Here is a 22,457-nt window from a genome sequence, read left to right as displayed (position 1 = left end):
GGAGTTGAAAATATATTTGAAGAAAATTACCCAGATTTGGTAAACGGCATAATTTACACATTCAGGAAGCTTAATAAATCAAAAATAGGATAAATCCAAAGAAATCTACACCAAGACACATCATAAACATTTGAAAACTGAAGATAAACGATCTTGAAAGATGCTGCAGAGAAATGATCGATGGCCTCTGGGATACCGCAATTCTGGTGACAGTGAGTTTCTCATCTGAATCCATGGGGGCCAGAAGGAAGCAACACATTTTTAAATTCTTGAGGAAAAGAACTGTCAGTCGTGAATTCTGTATGTGGTGAAAATAGCCTTCAGGAATGAAGGGGAAATAGCCATTTTCAGATGAAGGAAAACTCATAGAATGTGTTGCTAGCAGACTTCCCCTTAAATAATGGCTGAAGGAAGTTACGTACACAGAACCGAAATGGGAACAGAAGGAGGCCTGGAACTCCAGAAAGCAGAGAACAGTGTGATGGTCAGTTCTGTGGTCAACCTGGAGGATGGTTTTGGATGCGATTAATATTTAAATCAGTGAACTTGAAGTAGACTTCCCTCTGTATTGTGGGTGGATCTTAACCAGTCAGTTGGGGGCCTTAATAGAACAGAAGGACTGGCCTCCTCCCGCTGGCTGCCGCACTGCAGATGGTGGGACACTCGTGTCAGCCAATTCCGTATAACAGCTTTCTCCCTGTGCCCCTGGAGAACGCTGACTAATGCAAACTTGCGGAATGAGTAAAATGAAACCGGGTGAATATAATACATATTCTTCCTCCTGGATTCTTACATCATACTTGATGGTTGAAACAAAAATTATCTGGTGTGCTTAGTGTGCATAGAGGAAATACTGAGGAGAATTATATTTGGGGGAGCGGAGAGGGCTATCAGGACCTGAGTGGAAACAAGGTGTCTGCCCTTCCCTGAGCGTGGGATGGTGTGATGTCAGCAGACTGCAGTCGTGTAGGTGTGTCGTAACACCTGGACAAGCCTCTGAGGAAACCACACAAAGCAATGCACTCAAAAATAGTACAAATAAACCACAGCGAATTCTGAGAAATTCTAAAAATGAATCCAGGAGGGCAAGAAAAGAGTAGCAGAGGAATAAGGACTGGAGGAAGCAGCCAGCAAAGAATAAAATGGCCAGCTTCACCTCTGAAGTGCCCGTGACGATGGACGGATGGTCTGACCACACAAACTACAAGACAGATTGTAAATGCTTAAAAACAGCACGATCTAATGACGCATTGTCTCCAAGAAACGTGAAAGGGCCCACACAGATCCCGGTATAGAGCAGAAACTCAGCATGTGGAGGCTGGTGAAAGGGTTACTTTCTGAAGTGTTCACTGCTTATTGTTTGTCAGAGAACCCTCGGAAGGGCCGTCTGAAGCTAAGCTGAGCCAGCAGCTTGGGGCGGTGGGTCGGGCAAAGCTTGGAGGCCTGAGGGATTGCCGTGGGTACCATGGGGACCTGGAGGTTTAGATGAGATATTGTATGTAACGTTTACTTTACTAACATTGAGTTAGAAATAATTTCTAAACATATTTTCTTATGTGTACTGATGAACTATAATTACGTTTTTAGTTTAAGGTTCCAGTTTTGAATTTTTACTTATAAAACACTGTAAGCTAATTTTTCCTTACTGCTCAATTAAGATTAACTGTCCCATGTCTGTCGTGGTCCCTAGTCTGTAAAAATAAATCTCAAAACCAGGGAAGTAAACTAGGAAAATTACTGTAGGTTTTAAATCACTTGGGAATATTTTATTAAAATAAACAGAAGTGCTGGAGTTCCCACCTTTTATTGAGTAAATCTCTTCCTTTAAGGGATGTTTGGGAGCATGGCGCAGGCATACACATGCTCACAGAAGGCAGTTGTCCCTGCTTATTGGACGTCATGGTGGCTCGTACATATGGACTGTGACAGGGCCAGGCGCAGAAGGTGCCGGAGAAGAGCGGCTTTCTGGGCTGGGCTTTCCATTGACCTTGTGGGTTGAGGTCTACAGAGGCAAACTCCTAAAGGAAAGGAAGCATGGCTCCTTTCCATGCTGGGGCGGACGAAGGAGCGTGTTTTAGCCCTGGAGACAGGAGAAGGGAAAGTGTGCCTGTCAGTGAGTGGAGCTGGAGAACGGCCAGTCCTGTGCCCTGTGGGAGTGGGGACAACAGGGTGAGTGCTCCAGAGAGGAGCCCAAGACAGTATGTATCATGCAGGGTGGAATCTGATTAGAGAATTGGAAAATTCCATGCATGACCCTCCATGACTTTTGCCTGCCGCTTAGCCATCAGAGAGAACACTCAGCACAGCCTGCCTAGGGGAGAAGCAAACTACTGCTTCCAGCTAGAGGGCTTGGCATTAGCTCTGAATGTAGAGAATGGAAAGGTGGGAAGGCTGTCAGCTGCCTGGAGCTTTGGTGCCCTTCACCCGACCCCTCTGAGGTGCTGCCAGCTCATGAGAGGGAGGGGGGGCTTCACGCTCCTTGGCTTGCTGGACAGAAGGCAGGTGACAGTGATGAAACTTTCTGTTTTGTAGCCTGTTTTGACTGTGGCCCAGGGTATACTTAACTTTGCTTTCACTGTATGAACAAATTGTACATAACCTGGAGTTGTCACTCAGAAGATCTGAAAAATATCTAAGTACTTTCATGTAGATACCTCCTGGAATATACTAATCTGATCATTTGGTAAGAAAGTAAATTAAAAAAGGACAGATCTGAGCTGGAGCAACAAAGAATACAGGGCGGGGATGGGAGGGTAAAACGTCAGGTTTGTTTCATATCTACAAGACTGGGGACTTAGTGGAGTTGTTAGTGAAAAACGAACATTTTGCCTTAAAAATTTAGGAGTACGGAGGTCTTTTTTTTTTTTTTTAAGAGATGCAGCAAATTACATTAGGTATTTTTCTTTTTTTCTTTTTAACAGTGTCCTAGAAAGAATTTTCTTTATTATCAAGATATTGAGAATCTAGTCATTTGTTATTTCCTTAAATTATTATATGATAATGCTATTTTAAAGTTATTTAAGTTGAAATCATTATCAGATTGCTCAAAATATTCCATTCATCCTCGTCTTTTTCTGCAAAGGATGCTCTGAGTAGTGTGAGTAAAAAACCTCATGTTAGTACATTTCCTACATGTCCAAGGCTGCTATGCACAGTAATTAGAAGAAAGTCTGATGGAAAGAAATAGCTGTCCATTTCGTTATTTGGGAATAACGGTTATGTTCATTGGCACGTTACACTCATCTTTTCTTCATGTTTGGACATGTTTTGAGGACCATCTAAGTAAATAATTGTGTGGCATTCCAAATGAGTGAACGCACTGAGCCGTGTGCCACGTCAGCAGTTCCTACTGGGCAGAGCCCCTACTGGGCACTTCCTCAGTGCCATGCATGACTCGGCCCCCTCACGCGTCATTGGACGCCACTGTAGTTAAGGTGTTAAGTGACGGCAGGTGTTACTGACGTCCCCATTCCACGGCCTTGGAATGACTAACTCACCTGGATGTGCAACTAGTAACTGGCAGCCTCAAGGGGAATCCCGACCCAACTCCACAACATCTGGTCGGGAATCTAATCGGAAAATGAGGAATTAATTGAATGTTACAGGAACCACATTGAAAAGGTTTTCAAAAAGCAGATGAAATAAATTTTAAGATATTTTACTTAATAAAATATACCCAAAATACTATAATTCAAATATGACAAGTCTTTGAGCTATTTTATGTTCTTTCTTTTTTGCAGTAAGACTTTGCATTCTCTGTAGGTCACGCTTCCTGCACAGCCCCGTTCAGACGGCCTGTCTCTGGTGCTCAGCAGGCCATGTCTGGACAGAGGCCTAGACTTCTCTGTCATCAACTGCCTATAAGCTAAATTGAAAGCATGATAGGTGTTTCCATGTAAACCTTTATCAGCTGTCATGTTCTTGAGGTAGTCTATCAAACTATAATCTTAAATTCTTTCCTGACCCTATGGTGGTATTGGAGTCATCCTGCTTCTAATGTCACAGCACAGATGGACAAAATGCCAGTCACCGACAGCCAACTTGTAACAATTCACTTTGCTCAAAAATTGTGTTATTCTCTCATCCTCTTGCCTGTGTTTCCGTCTTTTTCTGCCAACAATGGAATAATTTGTACATATTGATATTTGGACACAATGTATTTTTGAGAGGTGAAAGTAGTGTTTGTCCCAGAGGGAAGTATAATCTGCGTGGACCCGTGGCAGCGTGGTTCTGGAATGCGTGCTCTGCTCGTGTCTTCCTTCTGCAGAACCTCATCTGCTCCGAGTGTGGGGATGAGTTCACCCTGCAGAGCCAGCTGGCCATCCACATGGAGGAGCACCGGCAGGAGCTGGCCAAGAACCGCGTGCACTCGTGCAAGGCCTGCGGGAGAGAGTTCGCCACGTCCGCGCAGCTGAAGGAGCACACGAAGACGCACTACAAAGTCAGGTGCACCTGCGCTGGGGCTGCGGGTGGCATGCTGCTGGGATGCTGGACGCCACTGGCTGCTGTCGAAGCAAGAACACAGCTGCCACCTGGTGCCAGGATGGCCTTTGTGACGTGTCGTCACGTCTACAGTAGGACTGGGACGCTACCTGGGGTGCCAGGATGTCCTTTGTGATGTGTCATCACGTCTACAGTAGGACGCTACCTGGTGCCAGGATGTCCTTTGTGATGTGTCATCACGTCTACAGTAGGACGCTACCTGGTGCCAGGATGTCCTTTGTGATGTGTCATCACGTCTACAGTAGGACGCTACCTGGTGCCAGGATGTCCTTTGTGATGTGTCATCACGTCTACAGTAGGACGCTACCTGGTGCCAGGAAGTCCTTTGTGACATCTCATCACGTCTGCAGTAGGATGCCACCTGGGGTGCCAGGATGTCCTTTGTGACGTGTCACATCTACAGTAGGACGCTACCTGGTGCCAGGATGTCCTTTGTGACGTGTCATCAGGTCTACAGTGGGATGCCACCTGGGTGCCAGGATGGCCTTTGTGACGTGTCATCAGGTCTACAGTGGGATGCCACCTGGGTGCCAGGATGGCCTTTATGACATGTCGTCACGTCTACAGTAGGACTAGGACGCTACCTGGGGTGCCAGGATGGCCTTTGTGACGTGTCACGTCTACAGTGGGACGCCACCTGGGTGCCAGGATGGCCTTTGTGACGTGTTGTCATGTCTACAGTAGCAAAGATGAGCTCAGCAACTGAAAATAGCTGTCAAGCTGTAAAGGTAGAAAGTTTTAGCTGGATTTGAAGGTTAAAGATTGTAGAACAAAGTACAGGAAGTATGTTTGTATGGGCAGGTAACAGTGTGTAAAGTGGATTCACAAGGGCCATATTAGCTCCCTTTTTAATGGGTTGGTTTATTTATATTGCCTGTTTAGAACGCATATGTGCCCAACACTGCTTAGCCTGTATGTAAGTGGTATGTGTAAAACAACCCTAGCAGACCAGGTACTTTCATGTTCCCACTTTGGAGATGAGAAAACCTAAGTGAAAAAGAGATACCAAGAACTTTCCCAAGGTTTTATAGCATTAGGGGCTTAAACCCCAATAGTCTGGTTTTAGAGCTCATAATATTAACATCTGTTCCTATATTTCAATATATATATACATTTATTCCTAGCACAACGTAACGTGCCTTTCAGAATTTCATACTTGACCTAGTCCTGATGCTATCTTGTTACTGACATTTCCTTTTCTTCATGAAATTGAATGCAGAGCCCTCCCTGGCCCTTTGTGTTCAAGTTAGAGACCACTGATGGTCACTTGTCGCTTCCTGAGCTGATTTCCTTGGCAAGCTGTAAAGCCAGCAACGGTGCCCTTTTTAACCACTGCTGTGTCAATTTGGCGTGCATCATTCCAGCACGTCAGTACTTCCTAACAACAGCACACATGCCACGCCAGTTAGTTAATAAAGTTTATAAGGCTTTGCACGACCCACTCATGCTCGTGGGCGTGGGGGCCGAGCAGCTCCATGTCATCAGCGTTCCTAGCCGCTTCATTGAGCCTGTTGACTGAGATGGAGCCCTCCTAATACTTCATTAGTTCAGTCATTTTTAAACCTCAAATATAATGCATCCACAGTACATAATAGATTTTTTTTTTGGTGAAGTTTTAACACAGGCACATTTGGTATCTCTGCAGTCTTGGGAGAAGTGACTGAAGATATTTCGGTGGTCATCATGTACTAGACAACACTGGCTCTGGGTCTCTGGGGCTGAGGGACAAGCCAGACAGATGGCCTCATGCTCACGGAGCTGTCATTGAGTAGGGGAGACAGACAGTGACCGAGTGGATGGATTAGTCAGTGTGACCATTTCAGCTAGTGCTCATGGTGAGAGGGGGTGAAATTGTATTGGTGCAGGTCGAAGGGAGCCCACAGGGCAGGAGGGAGGTGCTGTGGCCAAGTTTGAAGGAGGCGGGCCTGGGGCTTAGGACCTTGGCGCCCACCCTGGAAATGAGGTTTCCATCGCAGGTGCAGTGGAAGCTGTCGAAGGGTTTTACACACAGGAATGGGCTTCCCAAACCTTAGGGCTGGCTGCTGGGGTATGCTGGGCAGACCGGTGGACCAGTGAGTGGGAAGGTGACACTGTTCGATGACTGTGGTAGTGGCTGCAGTAGGCAAGGTGGGAGCTTCTTTGGGGTGTTTTGGAGTGAAACCAGCAGCTCTTGGAGATGGACTTGAGGTCAGGGCTGAGGGAGAATCCAGCGTGACTCCTCAGGCTGAAACTTGCTCAGCTGGGAACTGCCATTTCCCATCATGGAGAGGAGTAGGTGGGGAATAAAGGAAGAATTCTGTTTGTGACCCACTAGGTTTGAGCAACTGCCCAGCCGTCCATGAGGAAGGAGGTTGCGCAGAGTTAGAGGGCTGGCGTTGGCACTCCGAGGTGGAGTCAGAGCTGCTGGCGGTGGCACTGGGGAGATCACGCATCTAGGTGGCACTGAGAGCAAGGCACGGGGTGCGGGCAGCCCCGACTCACGCCCGTGCAGTTACAGGTGCTCCCTCCTCCCCCCAGGAATCTCAAACAGACTATGTTTCTCTTTTCGTTAGATACGGAAAAGATGACGTTATATGATACTGCGTACACAGAACTAGTAATGTGTGTGCTCACACGTGCGTGTAGAACACACATGGGACCGATTTCTCACTGAAGCATGTTCTCGTGACAGCCAGCTAAGCTTTCCGGTGGGGCTTTACTTTTGACCCAGTGACACAAGGGAGGCGACTTAATGAGCACCCCCACCCCCATTTCACATTAGGGTGTCCCGGTCGTACAATCGGAACGTCGACAGGAGTGGCTTCACGTACTCTTGCCCACACTGTGGAAAGACGTTTCAGAAGCCGAGTCAGTTAACTCGCCACATTAGGATCCACACAGGTATGAAATACGCTTCCCTGTGAAGGGCTTGGGCTGTGGCTCCAATGGGAGGAAGTGCGCCTGGGACTTAGTCCTGGCTTCCCATCCTTTGCTCTTTGTCCTGGTTTCATTTTGAGGTTTGGGCTGGGCGGTCGGGTGCATGAGTCCTCAGTTGCGGGAGGTGTTCTGGCCGGAGGGATGATTTGGGGTCGAGCGTGTGTGTAGCGTGTGTATTCCTCTTTTAATCCGGCAGATGCTCTCATCAAACGCACTTCTGTTTGACCATTTTCCTCCCTCTCTAGGTGAAAGGCCCTTTAAATGTAGTGAGTGTGGAAAAGCCTTTAACCAGAAGGGGGCGCTGCAGACCCACATGATTAAGCATACAGGTGAAAAGCCCCACGCCTGTGCCTTCTGTCCTGCTGCCTTTTCTCAGAAAGGGAATCTCCAGTCCCACGTGCAGAGAGTCCACTCGGAGGTGAGCCTGGCGCGGGGGCTGCAGACACATGCTCAGTAGTGCCCCCAACTTTGGGAAACCCCCTCCGGGAGTCCCTGAGACACCCCATGGTGGGACAGACTGAGCTGCTCCCGAATCGGCCTCCAAAGATTAGAGGCTAAATACCACTTGATCCTGCAATGAATCAAAAGCCTGAAATTGGGCTCTCCATAGGCTGTTAGGGATAGACTGGAAGTATCATCCAGGTTCAGAGCGGGCGGTCAGTTTTTGAGCCAGTATCATCATTGCAGTGACCCAGGTGGGCCTGACCCCACGTGGCGGGAGCAGGCTGAGTGCCCTCTCTGCGGCTCCCAGCCTGTTCCCCTTGCTGCTCTCTGGTCCATGTGGGCTGCCTCACCGTTTGGAGAAGTAGCCGCTGATGTGGAATACTGCAACTGCTGATGAAAAATGTACACGTACGAATCCTTCCTACTTGAATGTTTTAGCTCAAAAAAGGCTTAGAGGTGTTTTTATATCTAACTTCTAGCCTTCACTATTGGGCAGTGTGCTTACCTGCTTAGGAAACTGAGAACATACGCCAGGCATTTCATTTTCCCTAAGTTATAATAACTACAAACTAATAACTACAAACTATGTTTTTTCACTCCTAAACCAATTCTAATATAGAAAAGACTCTAATATTTCAGTTAATCGTATACTGGCGATATTGATTAAAGAGAGATAGATGGGTCATTGATTCTAGAGTTACATAATTTAAAAGAAAATGTAATGTTAAAGGGTTAGATTTTTTTCCTGTCATTTGTAATGGTGCAGTAAATTATGATTTGTCACAATTGAAATATTTTTATCTAATAATTAATTGTAAAATCGTTTTTTGTTTTTTTTTTCTGTTTCATTCTTTAAGGTCAAGAATGGCCCCACCTATAACTGCACAGAGTGTAGCTGTGTATTTAAAAGTTTAGGGAGCTTGAACACACACATCAGCAAGATGCATATGGGCGGGCCACAGCATGTGACGAGCTCTGCGGAGACTGCTCGCGTCTTCACGGTGAGTCAGTAAGCTGGGCGACAAGGATGTTCTTCTACCAAAATCGGTCACCTTCCTTGTGACCTTTAAAGTGGAATGTTATCTAGTACCATAAAGATGCTATGGAAGGTTTTTATATAGCGGCAAGGTCCTACTTTTTTCTAATTAGTGAAAAAAAATTAGTCTCGTAAATTTTAGAGTAATATTAGATGATCCTGATCTATGGACTGTCACCTGGACCAGTAAAAATAAGACAAATGTAGTCACTAATTTAGGAAATTGTAATTCCTACAGCGTTATTGATTATTATTATTGAATAGTCTATATCATTGTTATAATTGAAAAATCAATTATCCTTTTAAGATATACTTTTCCATGTCTCACATGACTGATAATTTTTTCCTGAGATTTTGGACTTTTGGCAAACTAAATTGTATTTTCCAGTACACGTATTTAAAGTTGGATGACTCAGAGCACAAACACTTCTGTTCTTTTCTATAGGGGTCTATAGCTCAGCCTCTCAATTGCTAGTGAATGGCAGAATCTAAGCATAAAGTTTTAACAGCCACTGACCTTGGGCGCAGATGTCTCGGAGGTGTCAGTGTGTTCATGAAAGCAGTTAGTTGGTGGTTTGTGTTATGGCAGCACTGCCTCCTTCTAGCGTAGAAAATGGCCTGCTCAGTGTTCATTCCTAACATGCGGTTCTCGTTCAGTGTTTGTTTTTTCTTTTCTTTTCTCACAGTATTTGCAGCTTGGGATGATTCCTCAGCTTAATCTCAATCAGCGAAAATGTAAATAAGTCCTAAAACGGGAGAATAATTGGAGCCTAATAATTAAGTCTTAAAATTCTATTTCGGACTGAGAATTTTTTAAATAAAATTTTCAGTGTGTAAATCACCAAATAAGAATTTTCACCATTTTCTTTGGCAATATGCAGATCAAATACACACATGTAGTGGAGACCTGGAATGATAATCCAGGTGATTTAAAAGCTTTGTATTCTCAGTAAAAAACTGCAGTGCAGTGTTGGGTGGAGACCTGTGTATGTCCTGCCCTCGCCCTGCCTGGCCAGGCTGTGTGCTGTCTGGCTGGGCTGGCAGGGAATCTGGGCACAGCGTCTTGGCCTAGGTCTCTGCCTCTGGCTTTGCCCCACACTTTGCTCACTCTTAGCCTTTCTGCTGTATTCATAAAGGTTTCAGCTTTGTCTTACGGTTTTATCTCATGACTCTTTCATTGATTTTTATTTATTTATTTATTTATTTTATTTTTTTTAGCTATCACGATTTTTAATTTCTCGAGGCTCTTCTTTGTGATTTGATTGTTCCTTTTTCAAGACATTCTTTTCTGGTTTGATGTACTTTCCTCTGCAACCTAATTAGTATTTTCCTTTTAAAAGTTCTCTTCTGCTCCTTGAGTTACCCACGTTGGGTAATCTCCCCACTTCTCTGTGGGTCAGATGTAATTCTTGGTCCTGTTTGTGTGTCAGAATGAGACAGCAGTAAACCTGTGTGTGACCTTCCCATGCAGAGTGGAGCTGGGTCATCTCCAGGGTCACTTTACTGTGATTGGCCAGGGAACCAGCTGTTAAACTTGGGGTTTAAGATTTCTTGTTTAGTTTGGGGAATTAAGTGCCACAAAAGGTGTCCAACTTCTTCCCAGATAGTTTATTTTTATCACTTTTAGAGTCAAGCCCCCATTTTTTTTTTTTTTTCCCTGAAGGTAAGTGCTTAACTGCCATCTGCTGTATGAAGGAAGACAAGGGGTTGTGACAGTTGTCAGTCCTAAGTATTTTTGCCACTGTCTTTATTTTCTTTCATTAGTAGACTTTACTTTTAGAGCATTTGTAGATTTACAGAACAGCTGATTAGGAAGCCCCAGAATCCCACAGGCTCCCCCGCCCCAGCTCACAGACTGGCGTGTTATTAACCCCGCCTCGGGTGGTGCGTTTGCTGCAGTCCACGAACAGATCATGAGTTGTTACTCCTGACCGCAGCCCACCGTTGATGTTTGGGCTCACGCTTTGTACTGTGTGTCCTACAGGTTTTGACAGATATGCGGGGTCCTCTGCTCACTGTGACCGTGTGACACGGAACAGTTGCCCTGCTCACCACTGTCTTGTTCATACAGCACTTCAGGTTCCCACATTTCTGAGGACAGATCAGCCCCCCTGAGACAGTCTGAGCTCTGGTTTTACAGACCATCGATTCTCCCAGTGCCCCTATTTTCCAGAAAACTTTTAAATTTTTTGACCGCGGTGCTTTCTTTATTTTGTAACTTTTTTATTCCTTTGTTTTAATGAGCTAACAGGAGTACAAGGTTTGTGTGCTTTGTCCCCCATCTTGAATTGATAGTGTCTGCTACCACTTAAAAAGCTTAAAAAAAGTTGTAGTAGAAAAATTCCTGATTATGTTTGAAGAGCCAGTATTGTGCCAAATGTGAAAATTAGTAAGGCACCATGTTTAAAATTTGTGTTTGGGGTAGTTAGATTCTAATGCTCATAGGGAAGGTATGCCTGTTTCCTTCCTTTTTAAAGTTGAAGTTCAAGTTATGTAACTGTTTATGTTTTTAATGAAATGTTGCTGTCTTTTAGGCCACGCTGTTCCAGACTTTACCTCTTCAGCAGACGGAAGCCCAGGTCACATCGGCTTCAAGTCAGCAGAATTCACAGGCCGTGACCGATGTCATCCAGCAGCTCCTAGAGCTCTCGGACCCGGGGCCGGTGGAGTCCAGCCAGGCCTCTCAGCCTGGTCAGCAGCTGAGCATCACCGTGGGAATCAGCCAGGATATTTTACAGGTGAGGCGCGTCCCTGCTCTCGTCTCTGTGTGTCACAACCCGGCGCCATGACTGACGGATGAATATGTCCCGATTGAAAAGTTATGGTGAAACAAAATAAGTTTAGTGAGTTACTTATGAACAGTGCAGAGTCTAAATGATTCACTAATCTGTACATTTAAAAATTGTGTAAAAAACTCATTTTGCTCTGTAAGTGAATTTACTTGAAAAGAAGGGGCTTGTATCTACTTCTGTGGACAGAGGCATAGGGCATACTTATTCTTTCTCGAAGTCCTGCTGTAATTATTCGGAGAGTCAGCACAGCTGCTCTTGTCCGAGTGCCGTTCCTTGCACATGGGCTGGGGCTGGAGGCTGGAGCGCAGAGCGCTTTCCCGCTTCCTTATCTAGTCCAGCTTTATATTCAGCCTTCACTTCCAGACAGAGACAGCCTTGCCCCTCCTCTCTATTTATTTGTTTATTTATTTACTTACTGTGAAAACTAACCTGTCTCCTCTGCCCTTGTGATGACAAGTTGGCCTGGGGTCACTGCAGCCGATGTCTTAAGGGTAAATCCAATGTAACTTAAGTGATTCCCAGATCTGTCAGACACAACCCGAATGGTCTTCAGTAAAATACCTAAAAGTCAGAACAATTAATTTCAACTCCCTTTAATTTAGAAATATCAGTGCTTGCCATACCGTGTTTTGGGTGGAGGTGAGACGTCAGGTATCAGGAGGAACGAGTCAGCCTCCAGACGGGGCAGTCTGGCTTCCACATGACACTTGGCAGTGCACACTTTTATTTCTGGGAGGGTGGCATGAGCGTCCTGGTGGTGAGGCTGGCTCGGTCTTTGTGACTGACTTGGGAGGCCGGTTCACGCCGTCAGATCTCCTAACCTTCTAGTTTTGTTCTGTCTCAGCAAGCCTTAGAAAACAGTGGGCTGTCTTCAATTCCAGTTGCAGCACACCCCAACGACGCCAGCCTTGCCAAGCCTTCCGTGCCGGGTCAGGAGCCAGACATCGCCGATGTGCCCAGCGAGCCGCCCGGGCCTCCAGAGGCCGAGCAGGACACAGGGCAGGAGAGCCCAGAGAAACTGGACAGAAAGGAGAAGAAAATCCTCAAGAAGAAGTCGCCGTTCCTACCCGGTAATGTCCACGTGCTTTCATGTTTAGACGTGTGGGGGGGCACATTGCGTGTTTTGAGGAAACATGCCTTGTTTCTTCTTCTAATGGTGATGTTTGTGGACCGTTGCCAGTATCTCCCTAACAGTGTTTGTTAGGCATTTAACATTAAAAGCCACGAGATCAATGTGTAAACTCCCTTGTGCTTGGGCGGCCTTCTTCCCGATTCCAGTCCCCTCCTGCTGCGTCCCAGGTCCTCCGAGGCCTGGACCTCCGTTGTCTTTGACCTCGTGTCCCACCAGCCCTGGCCCCTCGTGCTCCGGTCCTTCCTGCCCTGCCCTGTGCAGGCGTCTTGGCTGCATCGCTGAAGCCTCCTCCTGAGCTCCCTGCCTTCCTTTCCACCTGGGCTGCCATTGGTGACCTGCGAAGCGCAGCCCCTCGGCCCGAAACCCTTAGCGGTCCGTTCCTTGGCCTTGGAGCCTCTGTGACGGGCCCCGCAGGCATTGCAGTCCTGCCCTGCTTTTCTGGTGCCAACTGGCGTGACGGTAACGTTTGGTTCCTGCTGATTGTAGCAGGAATCCCGTGGATTCTCCACCTCTTCTGATGCCATGCTGCCCCATGGGCCAGCTGCATCCAGGACGTGGGCGTCCTGCCACACTCTGGAGGGCACTTAGGGCCAGGCCCCGAAGAGCACCCCCCCTTCTCAACTCTACCGTGTCTCGTGTCAGGGGGTGTGCAGCTGGAATACATCTGTTCACTTCCAAAGACCCCCACGGTCAGCACGGCTCTTTGCATGGAGCCGGCTTTGCTATGTCTTTCTTGAATAAAGGAGATTCCTGTCTTTTGGGCAAAGTGTCCCTGTAAGGACATTTTCTTAGTGGCTACAGCTGTTCTAGCTCCCCCAGTGTCGTGGGGACAGGGGCTTTCTTGTTGCAAAGCATGGGATCACCTGTTATCTCTGTCAGCGCTTCTGAGAACATCTGTTCTCACTGTGAACAGGAGTTGGGAAAAATCGTGGTCTCAACCCTCAAAGCACTGGAGTCCTGCTGTCCTCTTCCCCTGGGTCTATCCCCCCCGCCCCCCAAGGGAAAACAGGATGATGGAATTGAAGCGGTTTATCATCAGGCTTTTCCTGGAGTCCGGGGGGCAAGAAGGAAAAAGGGGCTCTTGCCACATATTTTGTTAGTCACGTGATAGCCTCACAGCTTACAGGGCAGCCTTGCATTTCTGAATATCGGCTGCTATTAAACAGTGGCCATCGCAGCCTGCGTGAGGCCTTTCACAGTGTTAGCGCTGCTGCTGTCTGCACCCGTCCTGCTAAAACCTTTGCATGTGCCCTCACGTGGCTACAGCGACAGGTCCTTCCCCAAAAGGCCAGGCCTGACTTGCTGAAGCGTCAGGAGCAGTGGTCGCCCGCCGTGTTGTGCATGTTCGGATCAGCTTTCCTTCTGCACCGAGCATCCCACAGAGGTTTCAGAACGGGACTCTAGCTGGCCTTGTTATGCAGGGCTCACTGTGGAGTGCTGTGCTTACAGGGTTGGTAAAGATTATACCAATTAATTTGGAAATACTTGAATAAGTTAAACACATATGTAGAGTACTGAGCACGTTTTTGCAATTCTAGTGAATTTTAGGTTACTTTTTTAATTTCTCTCTGTCTCTCACTTTTTTTCCCTTTTTTATTTATGACCCATTTTTGAGTTTGCTTGGCCAGTATGTCTGTTTTCAATTTCACTTTTTATTTAAAAAAATGTATAACACTGGCAGTTAATTTATGAGACCACTCCCTTTGGTAGCCTACACATTGGTGTTGGGATAATTGATAGAAATGTGATTGCTATAGACAAAAACTAGTTTCAATTATTGTGTTTCCTTCATACTGTGTGTCCGTACACATGACAGAAAATTAAAAATGTTAAGCATTTTATATTCAGTAATTTAAAAACTACACTGTTTTCCATACCCATGGTCTTTATAAAGGACTTTCAAGTTTCAAGTAAAAAAATGAAGGTACCAGGTCACCTGGGCTGTACGTCGCAGCAGCATTTTACAGAACAGGTTGAGTCGCACAAAGCAGCCTGTCTGCGTGTCCCACACCTGCATTTGGGAAGCACAGCCCCCATGCATATACTGCAGCGAGCTCAAAGCAGTGTGGAGAAGACCGGTGTGGATGGCACGGAGAGGTGCTTCCTTGTGAATCACTGGTGTTCCGGAGACAACGTGGGCGCAGCAGGGTCAGGCCGTAGAGCTCGCTGTCTGGAAGAGACCTACCTGTAAGTCACGTGTAAGGACCGTAGCGTCAGGCCACTGGACTGCCCGCTAGAACCTCTGAATTGTTTCCGGAGCTGCCAGCGTGGAGGCCACGTGCTCTCATTGCAGGCACTGGGCCCGTTCGCGGGGCCATTCACGCAGGTGAGGCTGCGTGTGCGTCCGCCAGGTCCGTGGGCGCTGCGGGGGCTGGAGACAGTGTGCAGGCGCCGTGCCTGTCGGCGGACCCGCAGGTCTCCGGCCCAGCGTCACGTCCCCGCGTCCTGCCCGCTCTCACCTCTGCGGGCCCGCTTGGTGACAGTGACATTCTCAGAGCCTCGTGCTGCTCGACTTCGCTCTTCTCCAGCCTGTGACTTTGCCGGAAGCAAAGTAAGTCAGCAGCAGACTGGTCGTTTTCTTCTCGTCGGAGTGACACTTCAGATACCACGTGAAGCAGAGGCGGGGACGTCTGCTGTAAAAGCGGGGTGTGGCTGTGTGTGGCGGGGAGAGCGGTGGGCTCCTGGGGGCCCCCAGCTTCACAGTCCGGGCGTGCGTTCCCAGGCGGATGGGGTGAACAGAAGAGCCACCCCTAGGCTGGAAGTCCTGCCGTGGAGGCCCGGGCTGGCCGGCACGAGTGTGTGTGAGCGGTCCAGGGTCACTTGGGAACAGCCGCCTGGCCCACCGTCTGCCCTGGTGACAGCTTTGCAGGTTCCACTGGCACGTGCGACAGTGTGGCTGACACATCTGCTCAAGAGGCCTGCCTTTCTTCATCTTGTGCCAGCGTTAGATCTTCTAAGGATTTGCAGCCTGCCCAGCAGTGGACGTGAAGAGAACCCTCGTGGATGCTGGCCTCCACCAGGCTCCTCTGCCGACTGCCAGCACTCCGGCTTCAGCTGCTCACAGCTGCCCAGAAAGGGCTGGGAGCCCCCGCCGTGGGAAAACCCTGACAGTCTGTGTTCTCTCCAGAACCGCCTGCACAGGATACCTTTGCTTTTTGAGAGATTCGATCAGTCTAGAAAGCAGGTTACTGGTTCCGCTCTGTACTGTCGCACTAGAATGCCTCAGACCCCGTGATCCAGGCGAGCCTTAGTTAGCACGAAAGGAATGTGTTTGGGTTCAAGTGGGAAGATGTCACCTCTGACAGCAGAACTCCTGTGTCACGGGCACCTTCTTGTGTGGAAACTGACTGCAGAGTGAGGAGGACACATCTGGGCTTCTGCAGCTGGAAGCCTTCCCCGTCCTCTCACCCACCTGCCTCAGGCTCCGCCTTGCTGATTTCCAGCAGACGCAGCACTGGCCAGTGGGGCTTTAAGTTTCTGGCACTAGCTCCACACCTGACTTTTGCCTCGTTTGCCTGGTAAATGTACCGGAGACCAGGTCCTTCTGGCAATCGGATGGCTGCCTTTCAGTGCACCAGAGGGTCAGGTCATGCGTGCACACGTTTCTGAGTGCCCTCCTGTGGGGTGGGTCCCTGCGGCCTTTGCAGCCCATGTGCACGAGTGCAGGTGCCTGTCGTGTGTAGCACGCCTACTTCTCTGCCACACGTGTGGTTCTATTGCCACACCGGGGTCCTGTCATGGGCAGGTGTGTGCCTGCAGTGGCACCTGGCACACGGTGAGTGCGTGCTTAGCTCTCCTGGAACTGATAAGTTGGTGGCAGACCTTCCTGAGAAGTTACACAGATTCAGCAAGCGCCTTGGTTTGTTCACTACTGACATCTGACTTTGGGCAAGTGACTTAACCTTGAAAATGTCAGCTTTCTCACCTATAAAAGGGGCAATGGTAGTATAAGTGGCAGAGAATTGAATGAAAGTCCATGGCGAGTATGTGGACTGGTGCCCGATATGTAATAAACGCTTAAGGAAGACATGCATCTAAAAATTATTTTTAAATCAGTGAAACTTGCTTGTGCCACACAATTCAAGATACACAGCAGGTGCAGTGACAAGAGAGAAGTCCCCTCGGCCATCCTTGTGCTCCGCGCACCCCTTCCCCGGGTGGCCGCCGTCACGGGGGTCTCTCTCTCTCTCTCTGTCTTTAAAACTTGCATGGGCAACACTACATATCATATATATGTTACTGTTGTTTTAGCAGGCTAGGTGGCATACTGTATATGTTATGTTGGAGTTATTTCCATCTGATACCGAATTTTACAGAATGCCTGGATAGCATTCCATCTTAGGGATAAATAATATTTAGATGATTTGCCATCTCCTGCTAACATAGACAGTGCTGCTGTGGGTATGTTTGTCATTTCACACATGTAAATTTATCTGTAGGGTACATCTCAGGAAGTGTCCAAGGTTTCAAAGCATAAGCTCTGTAAAGATTGTTTTAAGGTTTTAATTTTGAAATAATTTGAGGCGTAACAGAAATGTTGCAAACACTGTACAAAGAATTCTCATATGCCTTTCATCTAGATTCCCCAAGTATGAACATTTTCTTACATTTGCTTTCTCTTTACCTGTATTTTCCCTGACTTTTCTGAGAGTGACCTGCAGATATAATAGCCCTGTAATTCTAAAAATGTGAGTGTCTGTTTCCTACGGCCAAGGACACCGTCAACCATCAACATCAGGGCGTTAAAATTGATCTGGCCTACAGACCTCACTCACTATTTGGTTCACGAGTGTGCTTGATAACAAAAGAAAAATTATGTACGGACTTTCAAATTTGGGGCACACTGTTGATTTCCTTCCATGGAGTCGCATCGACTCCACACCCAGCAACGTTTATTGGAGCTTCTGTCTGCTCACAGCCTTTGGAAGAGACTGTCACCAAAACTCTGGGACTTTTTTTAATCCTCTGACAGGTTAAAAAGGGTTTCCTATTGTAGCTCTCATTTCAGTTTCCTGAGAAGGATCTGGGTTGAGCAGCTTTTCATGTTTAGAGCACCGTTTGCACTAGACTGCCCTGTGGTCCTCCAAGGATAGTAGTGCCTCTGAGCTGTGTTGGTGACACGTGTATTTTCCTTATCTATTTGCCCCGTTGAGTTAAAAGGGAGAGAGACTTTGTTTTTATAAAAAACTAATTGGTCAGGGTGTACAATGCTTGTACTTCGATAGTGCCTTAGACTTCAACACTTACGTTACGGAAAACCTCTTTTATTTAACTCTTACCTACTTCCGTATTTTAAACAGAATCTTTGACTCAATTTTATTTTGTTTCCAGATGGACAGGCAACTGTCCAAACACTGTTTATTGAATAGGTCATATTCTCCCCACGGAAGTGCAAAGCCACCTTTGTCACACATTATACTCTCAAACCTACATCAGTCTTTTCTGGATTTGATTCTGCTCTGCTAATCTGCCTTTTGATCCGAGTGTTCTGGTACCAAACGGTTGTAGCTTTATAATGCTCTCACAAGTAGGGAGCCTCGCCCTCTCTTGCACTTTTCGCAAAGTGTGTTTTTGACTATTTTCACACATTTACTTCTTCACATGTATTTTAGAATTACCTGCTGAACTTCCACAACTCTAGTTCTGCCACAGTCCTGTTGGTGTGTGTATGTAAGTGATTGAACCAGGGAGAGTTGGGGTCTTGATAATTTTTAGTCTTTGTACTAAAGAATAGGCTATGCATTTCCATTTATTCAGATTTCTTTCCTCTTTTTTCATATTTTGGTAGTATTTTAAATTTTTCTTCTGAGTTTTATTTGTGGATGTGAAGGATATTGATTTTCATGTATTACAACATGGGCCTCTTTCTAAGTTTCAGTTGTTTTAGTTACATAATCATATCATTTGTAATAATGATTTTTACCTTTTCCTTTGTAGTGTATACTATATATCTCTATCTTACCTAATTTCATTGGCTAGTATCTCTAAACACTATAAATTAAGTAGCAGTGGTAATGACTTTTTCCTGACTTCAACAGGATTGCCTTTTGTACTTTCCTATTAAGTCAAGTATATTGAGATGTTTTATTCACCTCCTCCTGTTTTTCGACAATTTTTTGAAAGTTTACATGTTGAATTTTAGTACCATGTTTCCCCCAAAATAAGACCTAGCTGGAAAATCAGCTCTAATGTGTCTTTTGGAGCAAAAATTTATAAGACCTGGTCTTACATTAAGTGTTATATAAGACCCGGTCTTATAGTAAAAAAAGACCAGGTCTTATATTAATTTTTGTTCCAAAAGACGCGTTAGAGCTGATGGTTCAGCTGGGTCTTATTTTCGGGGAAACACAGTAGAAGCCTTTCTGTATTAAAGATGATTATATGTTTTTTCTTTTTAAATTTGTTAGTATGTTTGAAGAGAAAAGCTGTTGCCCAGTATCAGGGAAGGTTGCCGTGGGGAATGCAGGTCTGGTTTTCCAGATCTTTCCCTTTTTCAAAGGGCCGGAATCTGGGTTCACTTTTTCCTTTGTCACTGCATGGGCCAAACAAAACATACGCAGGCCAGATTTGGAGGTGGCTTCAGGGCTGCCAGTTTGTAATCTCTGTTTCATCCATTCCCAGAAATAATTAGAACCTGGTGACCGTTTTATATTATGTCATCTTACGTAATTAAAGATAGATTTCATTTTTGTTTGGAAAGAAATCTGATTTTTGAGGAGGATTTCCTAATTTAGGTCATAGGAAAGGTCACAGACGTCATAGTTCCCTATCAACTTTATATACCTTACTTTCTGGATTTGTCATGATGAGACCTTTAGGTGATTGTTGCATTTTCCTGAATTAATTTTTACCGATTAAATTTGAGCAGTCTTAAGTTTAACACTCTTTATATAAGCAATATCACCATAAACTAAATGTCTTCCTCTTACTTTTAAAACCACTTCCTTTATTTCCTCTTTTTCTCCTCCTGGTTTGTATTCCTCTCCTGTGGCTTTTCATTCGGTTTCTGAACCCCCTTCCCTATGCTCATGAGTTTGGCAAAGAGCATTCTGTCCGGGAAGTGCATTTCCTTTCCTTGTAGAGCCGCTTTACAAGCTGAGAATTCCTCTTATTCACTGGAACCAAAGAGAAGGACGGGATTTTCTTCTTCCTGCTGAAAATGTCTGTGCAGCAGGTTCTCCAATAACATCATTTCATTATAATGTCAATAAGAAAAAAGAAAATCGATGCCTGGCCAGGGCCACTGTGTGCATGGAGTGTGCACGTTGTCCCCAGGTCTGCGAGGGTTTTCTCCGGCCGCTCCAGGTTCCTCCCGTGTCCCCAAGGTGTGCGGTGAGGTGAGTGGCCTGTCCACGTTGTCCCCGTGAGCCAGTGAGGGTGTGTGTGAGTGGCCCTGCAGTGGAGGGCGATGTCCAGGGTGGGTCTGGCCTGGTGCCCTGAGCTGGAGAAGTGGGTTAGAAAATGGCCTTCCTTGTTTTTGTTCATCTTCCTTAAATGTCTGTAGAGCTCACATTTATTTCAATGTTTAGTGTTAGAAGTGTTTGGGGTCTTAGGAGTTTGGTTACGCTTTTATGACCCAAAATATACCATAGCAACCTAGCTCTTGTTTAAATCAATTAGCCTACGTGAAAATTGGTTTCATTTTATGCTAATTCGCTTAAAGTCACAGGTTCCAGGAACCTATGGACAACATCCAGTGAAGTCTTACTGGACAGACAGTTAAAGAAAGAATTATGCTGAATGTGGTTTTTTAAAAAAATTATGTTTTAGAAATCATTTTACTTATTATATTGCCATAAATTCTACTTGTGATTTTTTTCTTATAGGGATAGTTTTAAACCTGATTCAAAGTTGACTAATAATAGTTATAAAAGGATCTTTTATTTTTGATCGTGAACCTGTTTGTGTCATCTATACTATTCCTTTGTCTTAACTATTTGTAAATTCCCTTTGGTAGCATAAGAACTTAACCATTTCCTAATTATTTGCATTGTATTACTTTTTATGAGTGCTATCAGACAGGTTCAAGCAGTACTTACTGCAACTTCATTCCTCCTCCGTCTCATGTGCCTTCAGTTCATTTTGGAGTCATTCAGTCACCCCCGTTTTTAATTCACCTTCTCAGTTTTAAACCTGAGTCTGCACTGCTAAGTCTTGGTCTGTCACCTGAGCGGGACTCACCTGTCGGGTTAGAGCTCTTCTCCCGCAGGCTGGTTTATGTTCTCGCGGGACTGTCAGGGTTTCCTGCAGGTTCAGGTAACAGTCCCCGGGAATGGCGGCGGTGATGGGAGCTGCAGGTCCTGCCGGCACCGCTCAGACCGCTGTGCTGCGGCCGCAAGCAGACGCTCGGGGGCGCTGTGCCCGCCGGGCCCGGGAGGCCCTCGCCGCCTCGTGTGCGGCGCCCCGCGTGCAGGCGACCCCGACAGCCCCGTCTCCCTCCCGCAGGTTCCATCCGCGAGGAGAACGGCGTCCGCTGGCACGTGTGTCCCTACTGCGCCAAGGAGTTCCGGAAGCCCAGCGACCTGGTGCGGCACATCCGCATCCACACGCACGAGAAGCCTTTCAAGTGCCCGCAGTGCTTCCGGGCCTTCGCGGTCAAGAGCACGCTGACCGCGCACATCAAGACGCACACGGGCGTCAAGGCCTTCAAGTGCCCGCACTGCATGAAGAGCTTCTCCACGTCCGGGAGCCTCAAAGTGCACGTCCGCCTGCACACAGGTGCCGCCCCTCCTCCCCCTCCTCCTCCTCCGCGAGCTGAGCGCGCGCTGCCCGGGCACGAGCGCCGCGCCGGCAAAGCAAAGCCGGGCTGGGCCTCCCCGGCCGCGCCTCCGGGGGCGACAGGTGCAGGTGTGGCCCGGGGCCTCCGTGAGCGACACCGGCCACCTGCCGGGCGGGAACCTGGGCCCTGGCTGGCGCCCTGCAGGCGGGGCCGTGGTGCCGAGGCGGGAGGTGCAGCCTGCACGCCTCCTGCACCGTTCAGATATCTTACAGTCAGTATAAAGGCACGAAAACTTTCGTATTCGGGCTCCAATTTTATTTTAACAGCTTTGTTGATATGTAACGCACAGATCCAAAACTCCCAGTTCTAAAGCTTTAAAGAATGGTGTAGCCCACGGCACTATTTAAGTTTCAAACATGCTTATCACCCCCCAAAAGGAACCCATACAGGTTACAGTAACTTCCCCTCCCCTGCGGGTTCCTGGCCCCAGCTGACTGTGTACATTTGAAAAAGCTGAAATTAGTCGATTCCGTTATATGTCCTTTGGAATCTGCACCTTCATTTACCAGTAACATTGTAAATGAAGGAAATTTCCTTCAGAAAGGAAAGGGGTAGTGGAGGGTCGTTAAGAGGATATTAGTTCTGTCACCAGCAGCAGTGGCCTTATTCACCATCAGTAACAGCTACCACTGACTGCTTGTGTCCTAAATGCTGGGCCTGCTTGGTACTATTGAAATGTGCTGTTCATAAGTCGCCCAGCAGGAGCCTGCAGGTAGCCTGTGATGACAACAGGTTACAGGTGAGGACCTGAGAGAGCGAGCAGTCTTACTCCATATCCTTACGGACTGCCAGTGCTTACAACAGCCATGTTTTACTTTCTCCTGAAAATAGTAGATGTCTTTAATTTTTTACTTC

The 22,457-nt window shown here is 46.9% G+C and overlaps 1 protein-coding gene across 4 annotated transcripts in view; it reads left to right on the top strand.

Annotated features, from left to right (window-relative positions):
* The window catches only part of ZNF236 (zinc finger protein 236), an 88,890-nt gene that overhangs the window by 20,645 nt on the left and 45,788 nt on the right, over nt 1-22,457 (top strand). For all 4 annotated transcript variants that reach the window (XM_074339816.1, XM_074339817.1, XM_019715556.2 and 1 more), the window contains exons 4-10: nt 4,268-4,446; nt 7,265-7,383; nt 7,665-7,837; nt 8,721-8,864; nt 11,434-11,637; nt 12,536-12,761; nt 21,269-21,541. In XM_074339816.1, the coding sequence (XP_074195917.1) occupies nt 4,268-4,446; nt 7,265-7,383; nt 7,665-7,837; nt 8,721-8,864; nt 11,434-11,637; nt 12,536-12,761; nt 21,269-21,541 (1,318 nt within the window). The remainder of the gene's footprint in view (nt 1-4,267; nt 4,447-7,264; nt 7,384-7,664; nt 7,838-8,720; nt 8,865-11,433; nt 11,638-12,535; nt 12,762-21,268; nt 21,542-22,457) is intronic.

The sequence above is a fragment of the Rhinolophus sinicus genome, linkage group LG09, assembly GCF_036562045.2.
Source record: "Rhinolophus sinicus isolate RSC01 linkage group LG09, ASM3656204v1, whole genome shotgun sequence".
NCBI classification, from domain to species: domain Eukaryota; kingdom Metazoa; phylum Chordata; class Mammalia; order Chiroptera; family Rhinolophidae; genus Rhinolophus; species Rhinolophus sinicus.
The sequence above is the reverse complement of the archived record's forward strand: the minus strand, read 5'-3'. Positions and strand labels throughout refer to the sequence as shown.